Source organism: Scatophagus argus, chromosome 22 (genome assembly GCF_020382885.2).
Source record: "Scatophagus argus isolate fScaArg1 chromosome 22, fScaArg1.pri, whole genome shotgun sequence".
Classification (NCBI taxonomy): Eukaryota; Metazoa; Chordata; class Actinopteri; family Scatophagidae; genus Scatophagus; species Scatophagus argus.
Window position 1 is genome coordinate 5,237,629 of NC_058514.1, and position 22,532 is coordinate 5,260,160.

The window sequence follows — 22,532 nt, forward strand, 5'->3', positions numbered from 1 at the left end:
TACAAATGGCTTTGATACCTTAATTATATGTGCCTTTCTGCTCACAGTCTGTTGATATTATTTCTCCAGATTCAAACAGTCATTTGAAGAAATATCAAATTTTTAGGCTAATCTAATTAGAAATGTTTAATATATAAAAAAAACACAAAAATGTCTTTGTTGTGTAAATATAAATATGCTGTAGCTTTTTTTCAGTGTTTAACATTTATGTTAATATTGCCAGATTTGAATTCTCTCATATTATAAGAAGCGATTTTTCTGGGGAAATGGGATTCAGCATCATCTGAAACACTAATTAATGGACATGTCTCTGAATTTGTATTTATTTTACTCTAAACAACACGAAAACAGTAATTTTAGGGATTTAATTGGGTATGCTTGCCTGTGCATATTCAGTAATTACACATGCCATTGATGCCTGTGCTCATAACGGTGGGGAAATTTGTTCCAGTCAAATATAACCCATCTTTTGTTTCATGCACAGGGTAAGGAATGGCTGTGTCTGAACTGCCAGATGCAGCGAGCGATGGGTGGTATGGATCCCCCTGGTATGACAAAACCCAAACAAGGCTCGGCCCCACCCTCGCCCCAGAGACAGGCACCTGGAAAGCCCGGGAAGCTGCTAATAAAGCAGCAGAGTACAACTGACCAAGGGTTAACGCCGCCAACCACACCCAGGCAGAAATCCCCTGGTCTTGCCTCTCCTGGACCGCTTTCCCCAGGCTCCTCAGCGGGAGGATCCCCAAAAATCGACCCCAAGACAGGCCGGCCCATTCAGCCCAAGTCCAGTCCACAGCAGTCTCCAGCTAAAGCCAAGCAAGATTCCAGTTTTTTTGGGGGGTTTGGTGGTATCAGTCTGGGAAGCTTAACAGATGCTGCTAAACCTTCTGCACCTGCTTCACAAGCTGCTGAGTCCGTAACAGGGAAACTGTTTGGTGGGTTTGGTTTGACTGAATCGTCGAAACCTCAAGCGCAGGCCCCGTCAAAGCAAGAGGAGTCAGTGGCTGGGAAGTTGTTTGGAGGTTTTGGAGGGTTGACAGAGTCGACAAAACCTCCCGCCGCTGCTTCTCAGATGTTCAGCTTCGGATCGTCATTCTTGAGCTCAGCCACCAGTATTGTCACTGGGGAGGACCAGAAGGTGGAAGATTCTCCACCGGGGTCGCCGCCAGACTCCCCAGCTGACTCCGGACCAGGTTCCCCTCCAGATTCTGGTCCCGGCTCGCCACCTGACTCCCCCTTCTCTCCTCCTGGGTCTCCTCCTGATTCGGACCCTGCTCCTGACACCCCGCCAGCTAAGTCCAAGAAACCCCCCAGAACCATTTCTGTGGAGCAGGAGGAGAAAGCCTCAGCTGCTTCAGCCCCAGCAGTCAGGGAAAGCTGCCCTCTCTGTAACGTCGAGCTGAACGTTGGATCTTCAGACGCACCCAACTACAGCCTTTGCACCGAGTGCAAGAAGAAAGTGTGCAATCTGTGTGGATTTAATCCTACTCCTCACCTAGGAGAGGTAAGAAACCTCCTTAGAACTACAGTTGTTTTAAGACAGCTTTCAACGCACTGCACCTACCAGTAATTTATTCTGTCGTGTATAAATAGAATGCAAACATCCTCTAGATGTTTCATTGAAATAGGTCACTGTAAAGATACCATCAGGAGCTGCGGAGTTTTCAGCACTAGTATCTAGCAAAGTACTCTCGAAGGAGGTTGGGATGTTATTAGTCGTCCTAAGTACATTTGTTTATCCCAAATGGACACTGTAAAAACATCTGAACGTCTGACCACTGAATGAATAGATACTGTCAATTATGCTGCGTTTCATTACTATAAAGCTTTCTTTAGGAGAGAGGACAGCCTGAAATGTGCAGATAGATTAGGCTGTTTAAATGGACGCCTCATCGCCAAAGAGCGCTTGAAAAAATTGACACTTGACTCTGAAACTGAATACTCTGCGTGTGTGTACAGTATGATGTGTGTGTGTGTGTGTGACTACGTCTGCTCGTGTGTACAGAATGCACATTTGTTCTTATTTGACAGCACATTTCTTATCCTATTAACGTCTTGCTGTATTTGAATGATGCGTGTGTGTTTCTTCGTGTGTTTTGTGTGTATGAGAGTGTGTCGGTTCATTGTCATAGCTTGCCTAACGATGACGTGGAAACCAAACACTTTTGGCCTGCTTATCTCCTGAGGTGCGGGGACTGGTTTTCTGGTGTTACTGTGGTGTTTTGTCTCATACGGAAGCAGCATCACAAGACTGTGTCGAGTTCCACAGAACAGATGGCCCTCTATGGTGTAGGTTCAGTATATCATGAGAACAGAGGCCAAAAAGTGCTTTCGGCTGAGTGATTTCTCAGCACGCAGGCAAAACATATTCACACATGCTATGCCCGCTTCATATCCCATGCGAAGGATCCTGGTTATTTCCTGTAGACCTCTCATAATCCACACAGCCTTCCTTGAAATTTCTAATATTTGTCTGTGTCATGTGATTCACATGTCACATGTTTGTGGACCAGCAGCTCTACTCAGGCTTCACGTGTTAGCGGCTTCGTTAGCTGGTGGTTTTAGTGTGTCTTTAGTAATCTGCTGTGTATTTCTGGCTCTTTGAGGAGACTTCTGTAACAGCGAGGGGAACTAAGCTGGGGATGACCTCCATCTCCGTTCTGTTTACAGGAAATACTAAAGTCTCATGTGAAAACAGAGGGGAAAAAGTCTGGCAGAGGAATGATGATTCGACTTGAAAGAACTATAAATACTTTATTTTCCAAGTGTTACTCAGATATATAGGTGAAACCTTCAAAATATAATGAACTCATTTTATATTTCAGTAGTGTGGTCTGTGAACTTTAAAAAGGAATAATTTGACATTTTAGGAAATAAGCATATTTGTTTTCTGTCAGAGCTGGATCTGAAGTTCGATACCGCTGACATGTCTGTCTGTGAAACATAAAGCTACAGCTTGGTTTAGCACAAAGAATGAAAACGGCTATTTCTCACCTTGGAGCATTAACTTTCTGTGAGCAAGCTGTGATTTTTATACTTAAGTGTTTTGTACGAATGGCATAAATGAGATTTAACATTTTAATTAGTGAGCTTCAGACTGATATTGTCAACTAGCTCATTTAAGACACAGACATGAGAACAGCATTAACCTTAACCTTATCATCTAATGTCAAACTACATCAACTTTTTGTCGTGCTAACATAGTGGCTATGTGTATAGAAATATAAAATGTACTGTTATATTGGTGTGGCACTTCAGATTGGACAGTAGTTATTTATTATGCATTGAAACTGTCTCATGCCCCCCCACCCCAATTCCAAAACAAGATGGCCATCTTTCACTTTTACTCTACAGTAGTGATGTGTTAAAGACTCGAGTTCTTTAAAGTTTTCAGATTCTTTTCCTTTTCTGCGGATCTTAATTGCACTTCCTTGCTGAGATAAAGGTGAGTTGAATAACACAGGTAGCTGAGGCCAAGCATGGAGAAAAATGTAATTATGTAGGAGAGACGGGCATCCAAGCCATTGCTTCGCTAACTGTGTGTAGATCAGTCCTTTGACTAATACCTTGTCATTTTAAATCGTTTAAAATCAGAACATTTTAAATCCTAAAGCAGCAGTACTTTGTGGAATATGGCTGTAGAAGCCACACACACGTAACAGCACCTTGGCTGCATCATCTACCCCCTACATACTGTGACTCGCTTCTGTGTCATTTGCTGTCACAATGTTGGCTGCCAGTAGGGGTTCACTTGCTGACGCACGCGCGCATGTGTGTGTGTGTGTGTGTGTGTGTGTTTGATTTGCAAGACTGCTAGTGTTCAGTTCATACAGTTCAGTATGAAGCAGACTGGGCAGGCTGATGTGAAGTTGAATACTGTAGGTGTCAACATGTGTGTGTGTGTATGCATTCATGCGTGTGTGTAGGAGTAATCTCTGTTTCCTAAAAGGATTTAAAGGGCAACAGGAAGCCTGTCATTTCTATCGAGGCTTGATCCTGGACTCAGGTGTCTCATGACTCACCTTTGTGGTTTTTCTCTTTCTTTCTTCCCTCCATCTTTGTCTCTCTTTGTGATATGTTGATTTATTTTGTCACCTTTTCTCAGATATCATTTTCCTCTGTTTTAGGTCTTCTTTCCCTGTATCCTTTAATCTTATCCTCGCTTTATGAGGCCAGGAGGAGACTCACTTCATGCCAGTTGTTTCTTGGTGCTTATCCTCCTTTTTAAACACGCGTATTCTACACTAAGGAAGAGTGTCACACATCTTCCTTAGTGCTTTCCCTTCGCTTTTCCTGCTGTCGCTCCCTTTAATGTAGAAGTCTGTAAATGTGTGTCTGTGTCGAGTGCTGCTCAGCGACGTTGCTGGAGCTCAGACTCCATGTCATGTTGCCCTTATCAGTAATGAGTGTGCTCGTCGTGGAAGTCTTACGTAAAATGGGAGAGGCACCACTTTTCTAACGAGCATGACTCAAAGAATTCAGGCTCAGGAAGGAAGCTGTAAGCTACATACTGTGTCACCTACACCAACCAAATCTCACCTTTCTTAGCAGGTTGTGTGAAATATGGAGAGTCACAGCTGAATTTTTCCCATTCTGAAGCTTAAAAACAATTTGTGGTTCATTTAGTAGCCTGCAGCTTAAGATGCAATCATACGGTGATGTGGTTAAGGGTGAATGCACCTGTGCCCACTGTACTCTGTAAGCGTGACATGCACATTAATCATTTTAAATGTCCTTTTTTCTTTATATCAGTGCATTGTTATTTATATTGGCAGATGAATCATTTGTAATGATGTTTTGTTGGAGGTTCACACTTTGCTCTAATTTATATTTACAAGGTATTTGACTCTGCAGAAGATTGTGCTTGGCTGTAACATATCAAATCTCCTTTGCTTTAATTATTAAACACTGTAAGGCTGAGGATGAAGGAGGATCTTAGCAACTGATATGCTTCAGTCCAAAACTCCTCACTTATTTCCTCTAGCTGAATTGCCAATCTAAATACTTGACAAAAGTGGGTCCATGACTCTAAAGCTCAGTGATGGGATTTAATTTAATGTCCTCACACATGACAGAAACAAATGTAGTCTGTTTGTGTATGCATGTTTTAGTTTGTAGGTCCAGGTCATGCACATTTTCATGTCTTCTAACACACACTCACTACGTGGTGTTTCCTGTGTCTTCCTCGCTCATTGTTATTCTGTGTGTGTGTGACCACAGAATAAGAACCACAGCCTGAACCTTCTTGAGTTTGCACTGGCTGATAAACGCTTCCTCAGTCGTCATACATGCAATACACACTTACACATGAAGGGCACAGTAACAGTCTTTGGTATCATCTGACTGTCATACACACATACAGTCCAGTGCACTCAGAGTCTTAGCCTGGTGTGTGTTTGTTATCCTCTTTACATAATCAAAAGTTGTATACTAGACCCAATTGAGATTGGGATGGATGGATTTTGTTACACTGTAGTTTGATTCTCATTTGTGTATATCTCAGATTAGTGTGCATCTGGCCCATACAGTCCAGCTGCCTCACAGCTTTGCCATCACTTGCTCAGGATGCTGAAGTATATAAAAATAGTCAGCGCCACAAAAGAGCCACAAAGGGGAGAACACAAGCTACTGCAGGGCATCTCTCCATCTCTCTCTCTCTCTCTCTCTTTCTCCAGGCTCTTTTGTGTGCTTCCTCTTTCATATTTTCTCCTTTTAAAAGGGTCTTTTCGCCGCACCAGGAAACCCAGACTCCCCCCTCCCTCCCTCCCTCCCCTCGGCCACCTTGGAAGGCTTGAAATGGATGGTATTTTTAGACACTAAGGTGTTTTGTGTGTGTGTGTTTGCAGTGCTTGGTTGGGCCGTTGTTGTTTTAGTTGCTCTGACTGTGTAAATGCTGCTACATGAATAGGAATGTATTATACATATCATATTCATGTTTTGCCTGGGTGGTTGCACACACAGGTTAATTTTCCATATTTACCAGCTCCGGGATCTCGTTCAGACTATAACAAGGGTTGATCATTGTTTTAGAAACTGCTGTGATTGAAATGAACTGTCTTCAGACACTGCAAACTGCCGCCTCTTTTCCTTTTGACACAGCTCCCCCTCCGGCTCTACTTCAGAATGATCTCCAATTATCCCCTTTCTAATTTACTGATGCTTGCATTCTTAGCGTGGGCCACATTTTAGCCACTGAGCCTTTAGTGCCGAGAAAAGAGGGGGAAAAAGCCAAGACATCATGTGTGCCAGCACTGAGCCCCGATTAGACTGAGAGGCAAGAACAGGCAGGCAAAGACACACAACACACTTGGAAATGCACACATTCTGGCACAAGCCTCATCTAGTTAGCACAAGCTGTTAGATCCTGACTGCTGCTCTCTCTCTCCTCCTGAACATGGCGTTTACTACAGTGACAGGAGAGTCTCTGATCTGAGTTGAAAAAGCAAGTTGGCTTTGTGGATTGGAGTGTCTGACTCTGACTTCATCCATAAAAATTGATATTCAATAGTTGAGGCCAGCAGCAGAGCCAGGATTAGGAAATGGATTCACCTCCAAAAAACTCATTTCCGCGCATTAAAAAACCTGAGAGGAAAGTGGATTAACTTTTTAAGGAATGCCCTTCATCCTTGTTTAGGAATATAGAAAATGGTGTAGGGAGTGCAGCCCGAAGGCACTTGTTGGACTGACAGATTGTGAGACATGTAGATCCTGGTCACAAACAGCCCCTGTTTGTTCATTCACAATTAAATAGCAATTTGTAAAATAAGCAAATACACACATGTGTGAGTCACGCTGAAAACCACACAGTTTCTTTCAAGTAATAATGGGAACAAAAGTAAAAGATGCTGTGAAATGAGTCACAAACACACAGATTACATGTGGCATGGAGGAGGACAGGCCCAAAACGGAGGAGCCAAGAGACAAAAGAGGATACTGTGACTGAGAGAGTCCAGCAGGGGGAGGGGGAGATGAAAGGATGGAGGGGGGGTGTCACAAAGGATATGGGTGCCAGCCCGTGCTGCCCTGAGCAGTACAGGCCGTGACAACCTGACTATTGTGGTTTGCTTTAGCACTCGTGACTCACGTCTCTGAGTCACATTAGCAGCACCTATAGGCAGAATTTACTGTCAGACAGAAGCATCTGATGAAGCAAGAACTGTAACATCATGCACGATTTTGTGAGACTAAAGGAAGCCGCCAACACTTGATCTCAATGTTGGTTCTTAAGTGTCGTGTGTTAAGTGTTGGGGTTAATAAAGTAACTAAAATAAAATAAAACAAAATAAAATTATCATTAAAATACAAGCTAAACCCATTTTATCAGAAGTCTGACTTTGTCCATCAGTGAGTTGCTAACTTCGCCTGTCAACCAGTTGACGCTTGGCAGGAAGTGTATGTTGGGTTCATGTGTGAGGTTTTTCTTTTCTTTGTTAAAACTGCTGTGTTTTGGATATGTGGGTAAGATGAACAATGAGACTGAACCATCCAATAAACACAGTGAGCTAATGGAGGCTCGCTACATGAAGCTGGCTAATAATCCCGTGGGTTCATCACACAAGCTGTCTCACATTACATGTAATCATTTGATTCTTTGTTAAAGCGGCATTTTTTTTTCCCACAGTCTGTACCATATGAAGATGATAAGACTCATGTTTTAATATTAAAAATAAGGATTAATAGAGATCTAAACAGCTAGAAAAACAAGGGATTCATGGTTTGATTTGCATAGTGGAAACCCAAGCTGAATATGCTAACATTTATTTCAAAAGGCAGCTCTTGGGGAAAAAAGTGTCACATATGATAAATAAGATGATGAAAGAAGATGAAGCCTCAGCCAGCAGTTGTTTTTTTTTTAAATCAAATGTATTTCATAACCATGGACAGAAAAGCATCTAAAAGTCACTGAATGTCTCAGCTGCTATTTCAGAGAGGAAGCTGACACATGCAGACAGATTATGAAGTGAGCTGAAGATAAACAAACACAGATGCAGACAGAAAATGCCCTGAAACAAAGTCTCTCCCTCCTTAATCCTTGGGTTCAGATTACACATAGGCGCTGCTTTGCACCTATTCTTTTGTGTCAGATCTACTTATGCTCAGGAAAGCACATGTTTTCTCTCTCTTCTGGCACTCTTTCACTCACCTGGCAGGCTAATATCAACCCACAGTGCAGCGACACGGTCTGACACTCATGTCAAGAGAGAGGAGGCACATTCAGGCTCTTGTTTGTCATCTGTTAGGTTTGAGTCAAGTAAAAGATAGGATTAAAGAATTGGATAATTAACTTTTGTTCAGTCCTCATTTACCCAGACAATGGCTTGTTGTGCTTTCGTACAGCACTGCATCCATCGTCTATACGGTGCCACACATTCCCCGTCTAGGATCTGACAAGCACAGCCAGTGTTTTCTTGTTCTTGTTACTAAGCAGCTGAGGGTTAAAAGTACTTTTTCTCAAAGGCTTTTTGACGACAGCATTCGATTTATTCAGCTTCCCTGCTCAGATTTCGCTGTTGATTTTGGGATTAAAGCCAGCAATCTCCTGGTCCAAAGCCCAGTTCTTCAAAATTAAGGCTCTCACCTCTCATATAATATTTAGTATCATGATTCAAATGACATCAACACATGAATGGGGATCGCTTTAAAGGCATGTGTACGGCCCATTGATTCCAAGATGGGGACATATATTTATAATGCTGGGATATTTATTAGGACAAAAATCTTTTTTGGCTTGCAAAGGAGCTGATGCTGTGATGTTCTGCTTGCAGTCTGGTGAATTATAATGGATTTGGCCGCCCAGCAATGCTCATCAATGAGAAAAGGGCATCGACTTCCAGACTTTACTTTTAGCGATGAAAGGCGACTTGAGCAGGGCCGCCTAAAGCTCAACAATCTTTCAACAGCCTTATTATTAATACAACTAATTATTGAAATTAGACTTGCGTGGTCTTTGACGCAGCAGTTTTTCACTGTTGACACATGCTGATTGCAAACATTACATTCCCATGTTTTATCCCATGACTGATAAGTTCATGCTTCTCTCAAAGAGCAAAATAGACAAACCTGCATAAGTTCAGATGCTTTTTATTAACATTCAGCCAATAAAGAAGCACTTTCAAAACTGCAAACATACTGTAGGGGTTTGGTGCCCACAAAATTATGTGCAGTTTTTCTGTGTTAAAATAACGATGTACAGTACTACAATACCCAATATGAAAACAGCAGCATCATCCTTAAGGGATGTGTTTTGTTTTTACTTTTTTTTTTGCAAAATATGCTTAATTGATGTATGGCTGTAAGAAAGATGAGAAGATTAATACCACTCTTTTATTTTCCCATTCATTATGAAGCTACAGCCAGGAGATGGTTGGCTTACCTTACCTTAGCTTACCTTAGCTTTGCATGAAGACTGCAAACAGGTAAACAGGGACACTGAGGTTTCCAGGTTTCCAAGTAATGACTCCAGATGATGCCACAGTAGACAGGCGTTATTACTTTCAGACACAAGCTCGCTGAGTCACTGTTTCCTCTGTTGTCTCTCAGACATTAGCCACTGTAAGATTAAGCGACATCAAATACATTCTCAATCTTTACTTTAACATTTTAAGGTCATTCTTGGCCGCCATCATGGACTTCAGCTTTTCCTGACTTCCAGGCAATTGATTAGCAGATTTACAGGGTGATAATGTTAAGCTTGTTGGCAGGAACTGGTGTGGAGTCACCTCCAATGACCATTAAGCTCCTTTCATTTCTGTTGCTTCGCCCTTCCCCTCACCACATGATGTGCCCTTTCTGCTGACTTTAGTTTCACCTTGTTTGCTTATTCTCCCTGCTTCTTGTTTCTCTCTTGCCTCTCACACAACATCTCCCTTTTTTTCTCACATGTTCTCACATTTCCTCTGCGTGTCTCTTTCTCCATCGGCTCATCTGTTTTTATCCATCTGTCCCATCATCCTCTCGATCTCTTGTTCTCCCACTCTCTGTGCCAAGCTCCATCTATATTTAGATGGGTAAAACCCTCATAGGATCCCTTGTCTTAATCAAAGAACCGCACGACCTTCGCAACACTCCAACTCCCAGTTGGAAACAATAACCATCCATGGGTATGGCTACAGCCCATCTTGTCTCAATTTCTGGTTGCCGTCTGTGGTTTTTGTGGTCTTCTTTCTGTGTCCTTGGAGGAAGTTTGAAGAGGATGGAAAGTTGGAGATGAAAGAACACATGACAATCTGTCCTTACTCATTCATGTATTAGTTTGTATTTGTTTGAGAAATGTTATGTGAGAACAGGGAGCAAGTTGACATTTCCTTCTGAGATATTTCAGGCCTTTCATCTGAGTAGACGTAAGTCATCAACACCGTCACAAACCTGTCTCTGTGGGTTCTGGTGTTTGTCAGCTTCTTGGTACCCAAAACGTCCTTGTAAGATGGTGATGTGAGCGACTCCTCCAATTTTATGAATCATCCATGCTGCTGTTTGGAGAACTTGTCACAGCAGACAGACAGAAATACACACAGGCGTGTCACACTTACGTGAAAGATCGCACCTGGAAAGGTTCTCATATGAAAAACCACCTTGTTTTGTTAGTGTTAATTGCAAGGAAAGGTGGTAAGAGAGTAAAATCCCTGTGGATACACTGACATAATAACATTTGTGATGGATATGGCAGCACTGATGAAAATTTCACTCAGTTCTTCTTAATTCTTATGAAGGAAATTCAAACTATTGACTATTGTCACTTGCAGTTAACCTACTCATTAATTTTAGCCATGTTAGCAGCAAGGCTTTATGGATGGCGTCATCTGTCTAACCTGTCCGTTGATTGGTCAATGTACCTCATTTTTCTAGATAAAAATTTCTCAACCGCTATTTGACGAATGGCCACCAAACTTAGTACAGACAGAAATCCACGGCCCCCGATTGTGAAAGCTAATGACTAGTATGCATGACATATTTTGCTTTTTTTCTTCATCTCTCTGTATTCTTGCTGTGATCTAGGTTACCTTAGAAGTTAAGCACTGTGTACCAACATCTGTTGGTTTCTCAGTGTCAAAGTCAGAGCTGCCAAATTTCCTTTATTTAGTTTTAAATGAAGCCAGGAGGACAATTAACGACTGGATGGCCTTTCAGGGTGGTTGCTGTAAGACATGTCAGTAGAAAATACATTGAAGATGGCAACTTAGCGGTGGTGAGTTAGATTAACTTCGACAGGGAGTCTTTGAGTGGACTGTTGTGATATGCCAATAATGTACTATGTCTGCCATCATGTCTGAAGAGTAACTAGATTTCTGTGGAAATGTAACTCATAGTAGCAAATCTCAGTGTTGAAAGTGGTGGTGTGGTGGCTACTCTGTATATGTATGCAGGCGTGTCATTCTCTCCAAAGTGTAATCTTCCTTCTGTTTAGGCGTGGACTGAAACATGGCGGCTCATGCCTTATTTTCCCCAACTTTGCCGCTATAACATTCCCTGTCCTTGTATCCTCTTCCTCCTGCTTCCATCTTTCAGTCCTTCTCTCAGTGCTTGGAGAGAGGTGGCTTGTCTGCTGCATGGGTTAATATGCAGGCTGTGTGCCTTTTCTGAAGCCCGAATTTAACATAAACCCTCCTGTTAAGCCAGGCGAAGGTATTCACAAGAGGGCTCTCACAGAGGAATATCAGAGTGCTTGGTGCAATGTGAAATGAGGTGTTGACGTCAGAGTGGAGGATGGCTGAAAACATGCTGACTGTTACCTCTTCTGAGACTTACTGTATTTGTGTGTATGTGTGAGTGTGTGTGCATGTGGCGTATGAGCTTAATGAATCAGTGGTCTTTTTCTGTGATGATTTCTTTTGGACCTCTGCGTCCATGCATTCCCTCTTCTTTCAAGAACACAAGGTCAGAGTTGACAAGGAAAGCGATAGATTGAATGCTTGAATGCATTCCCATTTGTTGATGCATTTTTATTTTCAGAGACAGAGAGAGAGGGAGAGAGAGAGAGAGGGAGCAACAAGAAACATGTTTGTGTGTGTGCGTGTACACAACACATGTTCTGGTTTGGTGTCTCCACATTGGATGGGTGTCCACCTTTGCATTGTTTATAGCTACAGTATTTTATCAAATTGCAACAAGTGGATTGTCTAGCATCACTTTAATTTCCACTTAAAGCAAAGTCTTTCTGGATTCTAAACTACAATAAAAGCCATAGATCTCGAATTATAGGTCCCAGCAGGGCTTTCAGCTTAGGTATGTTCCTCTAGAGCCTTGTGTTTAAGTGAGTACCTGGAAATATACAGCTGTAATACAATAGCCGTGACTGGACAGCTTTAGTAGAACTCTGAGATGACAGGTTAGAACGGCTGTGGCAGCAATGTGTTTGTTTCTTGTTCCACTGCAACACTGTTTGGGAACTACATCCCATGTGATTTTAAAGAGGAAATTATGGTGAAATTTCATACTTCTTCATGAAAAACAATGAAAATATCCTTTAAATTGGTATGTGCTGGGCTTTCGTGTTTGATTATGGGTGCAGTCAGATCTAAAGTTATTCAGTGAACACATTCTACTGGACATGCTGTATGCCTACCATGTTATACAGTCATACAAACACAAATTCACTTTCAGACACAGTCTCTCTGTTAAGTCGGCTGCGTGAAATGTCTGCACAGGCCACCCAACCCTTTCTGACATGCCTTGGTAAACCCCTGTCCCATTACCATGCATTATACATGGACCTCTCTTAAATCCCGTAAATGCAAAAGCTTCCCCTGAAATAGAAGAAGTTACAATGTCATCTTGTAACAGTGACGTTTTAACTACGTAGAAACATGCTTCACGCAACTGTGTCAGAATTAAGAAAATACATTTCCAGTTCTAATGATTTGTGGGGATTTTACAGCAGTATCGTTAAGTCATTTGGTGCCGTTAAAGTGCTTCTATTTTAAATTAGTGGTAGTAATAGTATTGCAGCAAACACTTTTAAGAATTTGTATTAATTATGATCAATTTTCTCTTGTCTTTTTCTTACAGAAAGAATGGCTTTGCCTCAACTGTCAGACCCAAAGAGCCATGTCGGGCCAGCTTGGAGACACGCCGCCTCCAGCCGCGGCTTCCCCAATGAAGCAAGCACCTGCTCCTGCTCCTGCTCCTGCTCCCTCCGCCACTCCTGCCCCAGATGCTTTAGCTAGCAAACCTGTAGTAGAAACAGCAGATCTAATCCCACCAGCTCCTAAGGCCAAGGTAGTCCCTGCAACCATTCCCACACCTGCATTAGCTTCACCTGATCATAATGCTCCTCAGGAAACACCACAGTCAGAAGAGCAAAAACAACCATTAGCAGCTGAACCTGCGTCTGTAATTCTTCTTGAACAACAAGTTTCAGTTTCAGAGAGCATAGCTAAGAGTATCCCTGCAGTTGAGCAACAACAGAATATCTCTGAGAAAATAACAGAGGGTCAACCTCACCCTGACACTGAGGCATCTGATGCAGACCAACAAAGTGCAACAGTCATTGAAATCGCAGCAGCTGAGCAACAACAAAGTAGCTTTGAGAAAGCAGCAGAGGAGCATCCTTGCTCTGAGACTGAGCCTTCCAATGCGGCGCAACAAGTTGAGAGTGCGCCTGTCAGTGAAGTTCCAGCAGTTCAACAAAAACAACAGAGCAGCTGTGAGAATGCGACACAGGATCTTTCACTCCCTGTGGAAAGTGAGACGCAAAATTTATTGATTAATACAGGTTTAGGCAAGACAACGGCCCCTGCTGAGGTAGAAACAGAGCCAAACCCCAAGATTATTCAGAGTGAGGCTGCAGCTTCCCTGACAGATAATGAGAAAGTGAAGCTCACTCCTGAAAAGCTTCCAGATGTGACAGCAAAATCAGTTGAGCCAAAGCCTGCCTTGATCACTGAAAACGTGTCACAGGAAGTTCCTCTTCAGCTTGAGCCACAGTCAGACTCCACAGTTACAAATTTAAAAGAGGACAAGATAACAGAGGTGGAACTTGGTAAACCAACCATGAAACCCCAGATAGATGAACCCCAAGCCACGGAAGCAGGTCAGACTCCATCAGATATGGTAGACACAGGTTTAAATGTGGAGCAAACAGACATAACTACAAAACTAGGGGTTGACAGTGAAGCACTTGATGCCAAGAAAGAAGTTACTGCACAAGAAACAACAAAAGTAGAACCGATAATAAAAAAGCCAGTGTTCACGGAAGATGCTCCCTGTCCTCCTCCAATTGAGGTTTTAGAAAATATAGCTCGAATTGATAACATTGAGGTCCCTAAACTTGACAAGATCCAACAAGAATTAAAAACAGAGCAAGCAAAATGCGGAGAATCTGAAAGCTCTCCAGTAGTGTCAGAAAACAAGCACGCTGTCTCAGCTAAGGAGGAAAGCCAAGCTAATAAAGTGGAAAACAAACCCTTAAAAAAAGAGGAGGAGTCTACTGCACTTAACCCAGTAGATGAGTTAGCTCCTGTTGCTCTAGTTGAAGCAAAAGAGGACAACATTATTGAAAATAATGAAGCGGGAATAGCTAAGCAGAAATTACTTGAGAAGACAGATGTGGAAACATCAGCTGAGAAGAAAACAATGAAGGACGGCGCTGAAGATACAAATGTGAAGGAGAAAGCTATTGAAAGCAAAAGCTGTGAGGAAAGGGCTATTGAGAAGGCAGGAATTGAGAATGAATCATCTAATGACAAACATTTTGAAGTCGAGGGAGTTCAGAATAGTGCAGAGAGAGCTACTGAAATAAAAGCTGACAAAGGAAAAGCTTCTGAAGAAGAAGCAACTAAGCAGATAACAGTTGAGAAGGCAAATGACCAGAAACCTCTGGAGGAGATGGTTAATCAAACAGAAGCAAGACGAGCACATTCCTGTAGTGACACAGAGAATATTTGTCCTGGAATAGAAAGGAAAGAATCAGAAATGGCAAGTGAGTTAGCTGTTGATAAAGAAAACCCAAAAGATGAGCTACAAATATATAAAGAGAAAGAACCAGGAACAAAGTATGTGCCATTGCCTGCTGAGGAAAGACTTACTGAGATGGTATCATTGTCAGACATGTCAGAGGAGAAAGAAAAGCCTATTGTTGAAGCAGAGAGTGCAGTCCAAAAAGAGGAAAAGCAGACACCTATACAACCAATGTTAAAAACAGATGATAAATCTGAGAATAATGCAGTGGTTGAAAACGGAAATGTGAAAGAATCAACGCCAAGTGCAGAGCTGTCTTCAGGTGTCATTAGTGAGATACAAGTCAGGGATAAAACCTGTGAGGAGACACTCATTCAGGATGAGACAGAAACTGGTTCAAACAAGAAGACAAGCAGTATTGCTGAAAATCAGCATGAAGAAGGGATAAAGATGTCCGCTCTCATAGGCAACAATGAAAAACATCTTGACGAAGTTGCAGAACACAAAGGGTTCATCAAAGAGAGGGAAGAAAAACTTGACAAAAAAGAGGTTGTGTCACAACTTGTTGCTGGCAACATCCAGGAACCTATTTCAGTAACGAGCACAGTCTGTGACAAAGATAATACGACACAGCTTGATGTAGGAAAGAACACAATATCAAAGACAGATGAAGTATCAGAGACAGTCTTTGAAAATGCATGTGTGTCAGTATCAGTAGCTTCAGTCCCTGTAGCAGAACCTGAAATCCCAGTCTCTGTGGTTAATGACCAGGACAAAGACTCAAGGGAGGAGAACACTAATGTGGAGACAGTTGCTGAGGTGACCATAGTATTTAGAAAAAGTAGTGGTAGATTATATGATTCTCTTCGTGCTCTTATTTCTGCTATATTTAAAAACTATTTGGTTATGTGGAGGTCAGTTATGGCAAACTGAAATGGCTAAGGTCTCACTTTATAATATAAATTGTAAGTCCATACGATCTGTCAACTTCAGTGATTATGAAAACTTCCATTCCCCTCGAAATACTTAGTACATAATCTTAATACGAACAAAATGATATGATCACAACATAAATTAAAAAGAATAAATTAAATTGACTGCCATGTGATAATTACTTTTTCATATTATATACTGGAAAAAATACACTGTTTTTTTTTAACTAATTGATGGAATTTTAGAGAGCATATTTTGTTCTCCATTTGTTATTCCACTGTGTGCTTACACATTTGGATGTTTTAATTTTTACTGCAAAATCTGAGGGGGAAAAAATAATTCTGTCTTCTTTCAATCTATTAGGTGAAAACAGTGGAGACATTGAAAGAGCCTGGAGAGAAAGAGATGGCTGCCAAGGAAGGAAGTCCCACCAGCCCATCAGACCTGGCAAAGTTGGAAAGCACAGTGCTTCCTATTCTTGAGGCCCAGGCAAGCACGCAATCAAAGGATGAGGAGAAGTTAACAGACACTCTAAAGACCAGACGTAAATTAGAGGTGCTTCCTCTCTCGCCTGATTCCCCTAGCTCAGAGGATGAGCGAGAACTTTCTGAGAAGACCATCAAAGGTACCACAAAGAAAAAGCTCCTCATGCCCATGGATGTCAGAGCAGATTCCCTGGATGATAGCAGTGAAAGCTTTGGAAAAGAGAGCCCGATGTCAGGGGATGATGAGGAATTTATCCGAAAGCAGATAATGGAAATGAGTGAAAATGAGGATGCCTCCCCGTCTGATGAGGAAAATCTTATCCGGCGAAAGATCCGAGAAGATGAGAAAAAGCAAATAGAGCAGAAGAAAACAGAAGCTGCACAGAAGAGCACATCAGGAAAAGCTAGGCGACTTACTAAGAAAAGCACTATAAGTCCAGATGATGAAGAAGATAAGCAACTCAGAGGCTCTTTGGATAAACCTGATATAGACAAAGAAGAGGGACCAGAACTAAAAGAGGACCGTCAGACTGGTATGGCAGTTCGTGAATTCCATGCTATGGAGCTGAATACAACCAGCAGCCCTATGCGTATACCTAATGATGATGGAGAGCCTGAAATGGAAAGCCTAACTGACTCTCCAGATGATCGATCTCGAGGTGAGGGATCATCAAGTCTACATGCATCTAGCTTTACTCCTGGGACATCCCCAACATCCCTCTCATCACTGGATGAAGACAGTGATAGTAGTCCGAGCCATGTCCGTTCTGGTGAAGGTAAACAGCATAGGAAAGCCAAACACAGGCAAGCTGGTCAAATGCTGCCAACTATTGAAGACTCTTCTGAGGAAGAAGAGTTGCGGGAAGAAGAGGAGCTCCTCAGGGAGCAAGAGAAACAGAAGGGCTCAGGGAAAAAATCCAAGAAAGACAAGGAAGAGATTCGAGCCCAGAGGAGACGAGAGCATCCAAAGACACCACCAAGCAACCTGTCCCCCATTGAAGATGCCTCTCCAACTGAGGAACTGAGGCAAGAGGCAGAAATGGAGGAGATCAGACGATCATCCTGCTCTGATTTCTCCCCCAGTATTGAATCAGATCCTGAAGGGTTTGAAATCCATGCTGCAAAGATTGCAGCAGTTCAGAAAACTTATCAACTGCCTACATCAGTATCTCTTCACTCCCCAACAGATGATCAAAATATTAATAAACAACTGAAAAAACCTCTCAAATCTGCAGATGAAACTTATGAGGAAATAATGCTGAGGGCTACATCTCCAACTATTGACAAAAGAGAGGTTCAACCAGGGAAAGAGTCCCTTTATGGAGGCATGCTCATTGAAGACTATGCTTATGCATCTCTTATTGACAATTCAACTGCTGATCTCGGGGAGCCAGAGAAGATTGTTGTTCCTGCTCAGCCCAAAAAGCTGAGATCACCAGATGAAGTTTATGAAGACATGATTAAGAAGAGAAAAGAATTCATGCAGCTGGAGCAGGAATATCAAAATATGCAGCCAAAAAATGAAAGCCCTAACCCAGAAATTGTGCTGCATCCTGCTGAGAATACCTTCACCAAAAGCAGCACAGTAACATGCGGAAAAGATGGAAAGCCATTATTAGATGCTGAAACTGCTTATGAAGAGCTAATGAAAAGAGTGCTGACTCCTGGAACAAGTCCAACTCAGCAGGAGCCAGAAGTGGAATCTACTGCATCCAGACGGGCACTCCACCCCATCCCAGACTTAAAAGTGACACAGTGCTCTTCAGGAGAGTTGTCTTCTGATGATGAGAGTATTACCAAAAAAGAAGAAGAGGTAACTGCAGTATCAGAGACAGCATCAGATGTGAAAACTGAACCTTTGAGTGTGTTTTCTGAGTCTACTCCATCATCCACATCAGATCAGGAAAGTCATGCCATAATTACAACATCCCAGGCCGATGTGGTGGACTTATCCAGTACAGTCCCAAGAACATCAGCCCATGTGATTGCTAGTGTCTCACCCTTGCCTACAGTCCCCCAGTACACACCCAGTATTCCCAGTGTAGTGTCAACTGCCCCACCTGTACCTCCCAAGCCAAGCATTCCACTTAGGCCTAATTCTCAGGAAAAAGCAGAAGTACCTGTTGCACCACCACTGCCTCCTCCCACCCCACCAAAACCTACCGTTTTTCCCAGGAAACCTCCGGTTCCTCTTCCACCTCAGGCTGCAGCAGCTCCAATCAGGCCAGAGACAGTAGCTATGACTACTGGCCAAGGATCACCTTCAAAACAAGTAATTACACCAATGTACAAACCCCACGTTCCCCCGCCTGTTCCCCCAAAGCCCTCTATTCCGACTGCAATTGGGGATAGCAGACCAGGACATAGTGTCAAACCACCAATTGCACCAAAGCCTGGCTCACAGCCTTCTTCACCTGCCCACGCTCCACACCCACCAAGACCAACTGTACTTCCCACCAGTTCTGCTGACATAGCCCTGAATTTGAGCCCTTCTTCTGAGAGCAAGCCATTTCAACCCTCACCAAAGTCTCCTTCTTCTCCAAGATATGCCAGGAATCTTCGTGACACATATGTGGTCATCACGCTACCATCTCAGCCCAGTTCTCCAGTAGAGGGTGTCTCAACTCAAGCTCCCTCTAGCCCTGGTCCAGCATCTCCTTCACGCCAAACTCAGCCACAAGGTTTCACCCCACCACCGCCTCAACCTCAGTCATATACACATTCACATCCAACCCCTCCTCAAACAACCAGGGTACCACTGGCTTACACCCGTGTCACTGAATCCATTGAAAGTCAAGAGATTTGTGGCCCAGAAAAACATGTATCTAGTTCTTGTCACATAATTGAGGCTATATCTGCCTCAGCACAGCCACCTGTGGTCATGCCTAATCTCATCTCTCAAGTGGTCACTACAGAGGTCCAAAGGACCACAGTTTCCGTTGTTCATGAAAGGACAGCACCACCAGTGCCAGCTCCAAGGGCAAATGGTGTCCCAATCTCAGTGGAGAAATCAAAGCCCCCTTTGCCAGCACAGAATGGACAGACCTTCCAACCTTCGGAAGTGGTAGATCTTCGGACTATGAAGGTGGACCTAGAATCAGACATGAATGGCGTGGATCTCTCTGCTGGCCCAGACTCGAGACGTCAATCGTTTGCAACGGATGTCAGTCGTCAGAGCAGTGCTGTGCAGTCACCTGTGGTTAATCTTAGCGCTGAATCCTCCACTGTATCTGTAGTGACTGACAGCATCACCATTGTGACCTGTGCTGCCACAATCCAGCAAAACAACAATGTAGACACCTCTAAAGCATCCTCAGCGCCCCTTCAGTTAACAAAAAACAAAGCATTTGAGCCTATTTCTCAAATTATATATCGGCCCATTGATTCTCAGCCCTCCACTCATGCTGGTACAGAGATCCCTATAAATCTATCGGTTGGATCAAGCACAGGTGGAGGGAATTTCCAGACCAACCCTGTTACTATTGCACCCACCTCTATTGCAAGTGCTGCCAATGGATTAACTACAGGTACATCCACAGTGACAGGAGCTGTTGACCTTAGCACAACAAAATCATTCAACACTGTGGTATCAGTGGATGCTGCTTCTGCAGAAGTGGCCACCGCTGTAATCACGGATGATGATGGCAAACCAGTGGATCTGACTGCAGGAAAAAGAGCTGTATGTTGTGATGTTGTGTACAAGCTGCCATTTGCAGGAAGCTGCACCACTCAGCAACCTACCACACCCCTGCCTGAAGACCGTTTTGGATATCGTGATGACCATTATCAGTATGACCGATCACCTTATGGCATGAGAGGGTTTGGTGGAATTAAACCTTCAATGTCAGACACAAATCTAGCAGAAGCTGGCCTGTTCTTTTACAAGAGTAAGAACAGCTATAATTTCAGTGGCACCACGGAGGGTGCAGTAGATCTTACCTCTGCAAAGATTTCTGATTCAGGTCAGTGGAGTGACATTGCAGACCTGTCACTTAAATGTCACTTTGAACTGCCTCCACTCATTCATGGCTAATGTGGCATTTTTTTGGTTTACTTTTTCATTTATTTTTGTTTTGCATGGACAATTATTTTTTTGCATGTACCTGCATGCTTTTACTGTTTATCTTGTTTATTCTTGTTGCACTTCTCAACGAGTTTTTTTCCTCTTTCCCACTTTTTCGTAACTTGGATAAGGCATGGCTTGTTTCGACATTGAATAAGTCTGCATTATTTGGACTCAACTGATATTTTTGACTTTTGACAGGTGAAGCTGTTGACTACTCCAAGAAAGGGACTTATGCAGGAATGACAATTCCACCCTATTCCCAAGCCAGAGACACAAGTGCCGTTGGTACACTCTTTGGTACAAGCAGTGTCTTAAGGTCATCAAATGGAGTGGTCTATTCCTCTGTTGCAGCGCCAATACCATCTACATATGCCATTACCACCCAACCTGGGTCCATCTTTAGTACATCATATAACACCTTGTCAGGTATGCATACCAGTGATACCATGCCTTCCCTGTCCAACCTCCAGAACATGCCACTTACACGGTCCCACAGTTTCCTGTCCACCATCTCCACTGCTACAACAGAAGAGCAAGGTGATGGCCCACTTAATCTGGAGATATCTAGAGGGGGTACTACTGCTGCCCATACTATCACCACAGCCTCTTTATCCCTTGACACCTACACTGATGCATCCCTGGAGGCCATAGCTGCTTCACTTGAGGCTCTGTCTTCACCCATGGTTCCTGGGGATGACCAGTATCAGGCAGAACGTGAGAGGCTAGAAATGGAGAAACTCAAGCAACAGCGCCTGGCTGAGGAATTGGAGTGGGAGCGCCAGGAGATTCAGCGGTTCCGTGAGCAAGAACAGCTCCTGGTACAAAAGGAATTGGAGGAATTGCAGGCCATGAAGCAGCAAATCCTGACCCAACAAGAGGAGGAAAGACAGGCTCACCTTATGATGCAGAAAGAAACCTATGCCCAGCAACAGCAGCAGCTTGAGCAGATTCAGAGACTGCAAGAGCAACTGCGCCTGCAACTGGAAGAGCAAAAGCTTCGTCAGATGTACCCAGGTGGGGACATACCAGGTCATGGCGTGCAGGAGGCAATTGTTTTAGGGCCTGATGGCACAGTGCTAGCCCGAAAGATCACAGATAGTGGGTGCCAGACAGATGAAGAGGATGAGACAGTTAGCAAAGCTTACACAGCAGGGAGAAAAAAGAGAAGTGCTAAAAAGAGTGTTGACAGTTGTGTTCAGACTGATGATGAGGATCAAGACGAATGGGAGGCTCAGACCAGAAGCCGACAAAGCCGTCCACGCACTGCCAGAGGTGATAGGGGTGGGCAATCAGAGATGTCTCTTCAAGCCCACACTGAGATCTCCATACAAACAGATACAGATGGGAACATTAGAATGGACACCAGGATGGAGCTGTCTGACTCTGAAAGGACATCGCCAAAGAAACGACCTACACCCTTAGAAATAGGCCACTCTCCTAACCTCAAAGTTGATTCCTCTACACTTCAGGCCCCTCCGAAATCTCCCAAAGTGCTTTATTCCCCTATATCCCCTTGTATTTCTCCTAGCAAATCACTTGAATTTGTGTCCTATGAGAAATCGCTTGGTGATACAAGCCCACAAAGGCTAAGAGGAAATGAGGATCCATCAAAAGCCACTCCAGGAAGCCCCAGAGGACCAAAAGCCATGCAAAGATCCATGTCTGACCCCAAGCCCATGAGTCCAACAGGAGAAGAAAGAGCGACATCTGGCACGCAGTATGACGATAACTGTACTGTAAGTACAATGAGGATCACTTAAAAAAAAAAAAAAATAACAGAAATACAAGAGTGGGTTTATTTTGATTGTGAGAAGATGGGATGATATTTGTGTTTAACCTGTTTTTTTGTCAGTGATGTGCAAAGCTAAGTTATATATGTCTGGTATTTCCAAGTTCTTGATAAAATACCATGGTAACTGCTCAAATGGTGGATGTTTTTGGTTTATAGTGGCATTTGAGTTTTAGACGAATCTTGAAAAACTGCAGTGTGCATTTCTGCCATAATACTGTATTGTGTTTTTATGAAAACATAAAAAAATTAATGTGCAGTACTCTAATTTGGATATGCGGACATGCAAAGAGAAACACATACATACAGGGAAGTAAATGAAACAACTGAACAGGTTATGCATATCCACTTTTGCATGCATGTT

At 43.1% G+C, this 22,532-nt stretch overlaps 1 protein-coding gene across 8 annotated transcripts in view; it reads left to right on the forward strand.

The window, feature by feature from the left end:
- The window catches only part of pcloa (piccolo presynaptic cytomatrix protein a), a 63,624-nt gene that overhangs the window by 15,899 nt on the left and 25,193 nt on the right, over window positions 1-22,532 (forward strand). For all 8 annotated transcript variants that reach the window (XM_046379346.1, XM_046379347.1, XM_046379340.1 and 5 more), the window contains exons 3-6: window positions 485-1,504; window positions 13,006-13,215; window positions 16,192-20,275; window positions 20,578-22,115. In XM_046379346.1, the coding sequence (XP_046235302.1) occupies window positions 485-1,504; window positions 13,006-13,215; window positions 16,192-20,275; window positions 20,578-22,115 (6,852 nt within the window). The remainder of the gene's footprint in view (window positions 1-484; window positions 1,505-13,005; window positions 13,216-16,191; window positions 20,276-20,577; window positions 22,116-22,532) is intronic.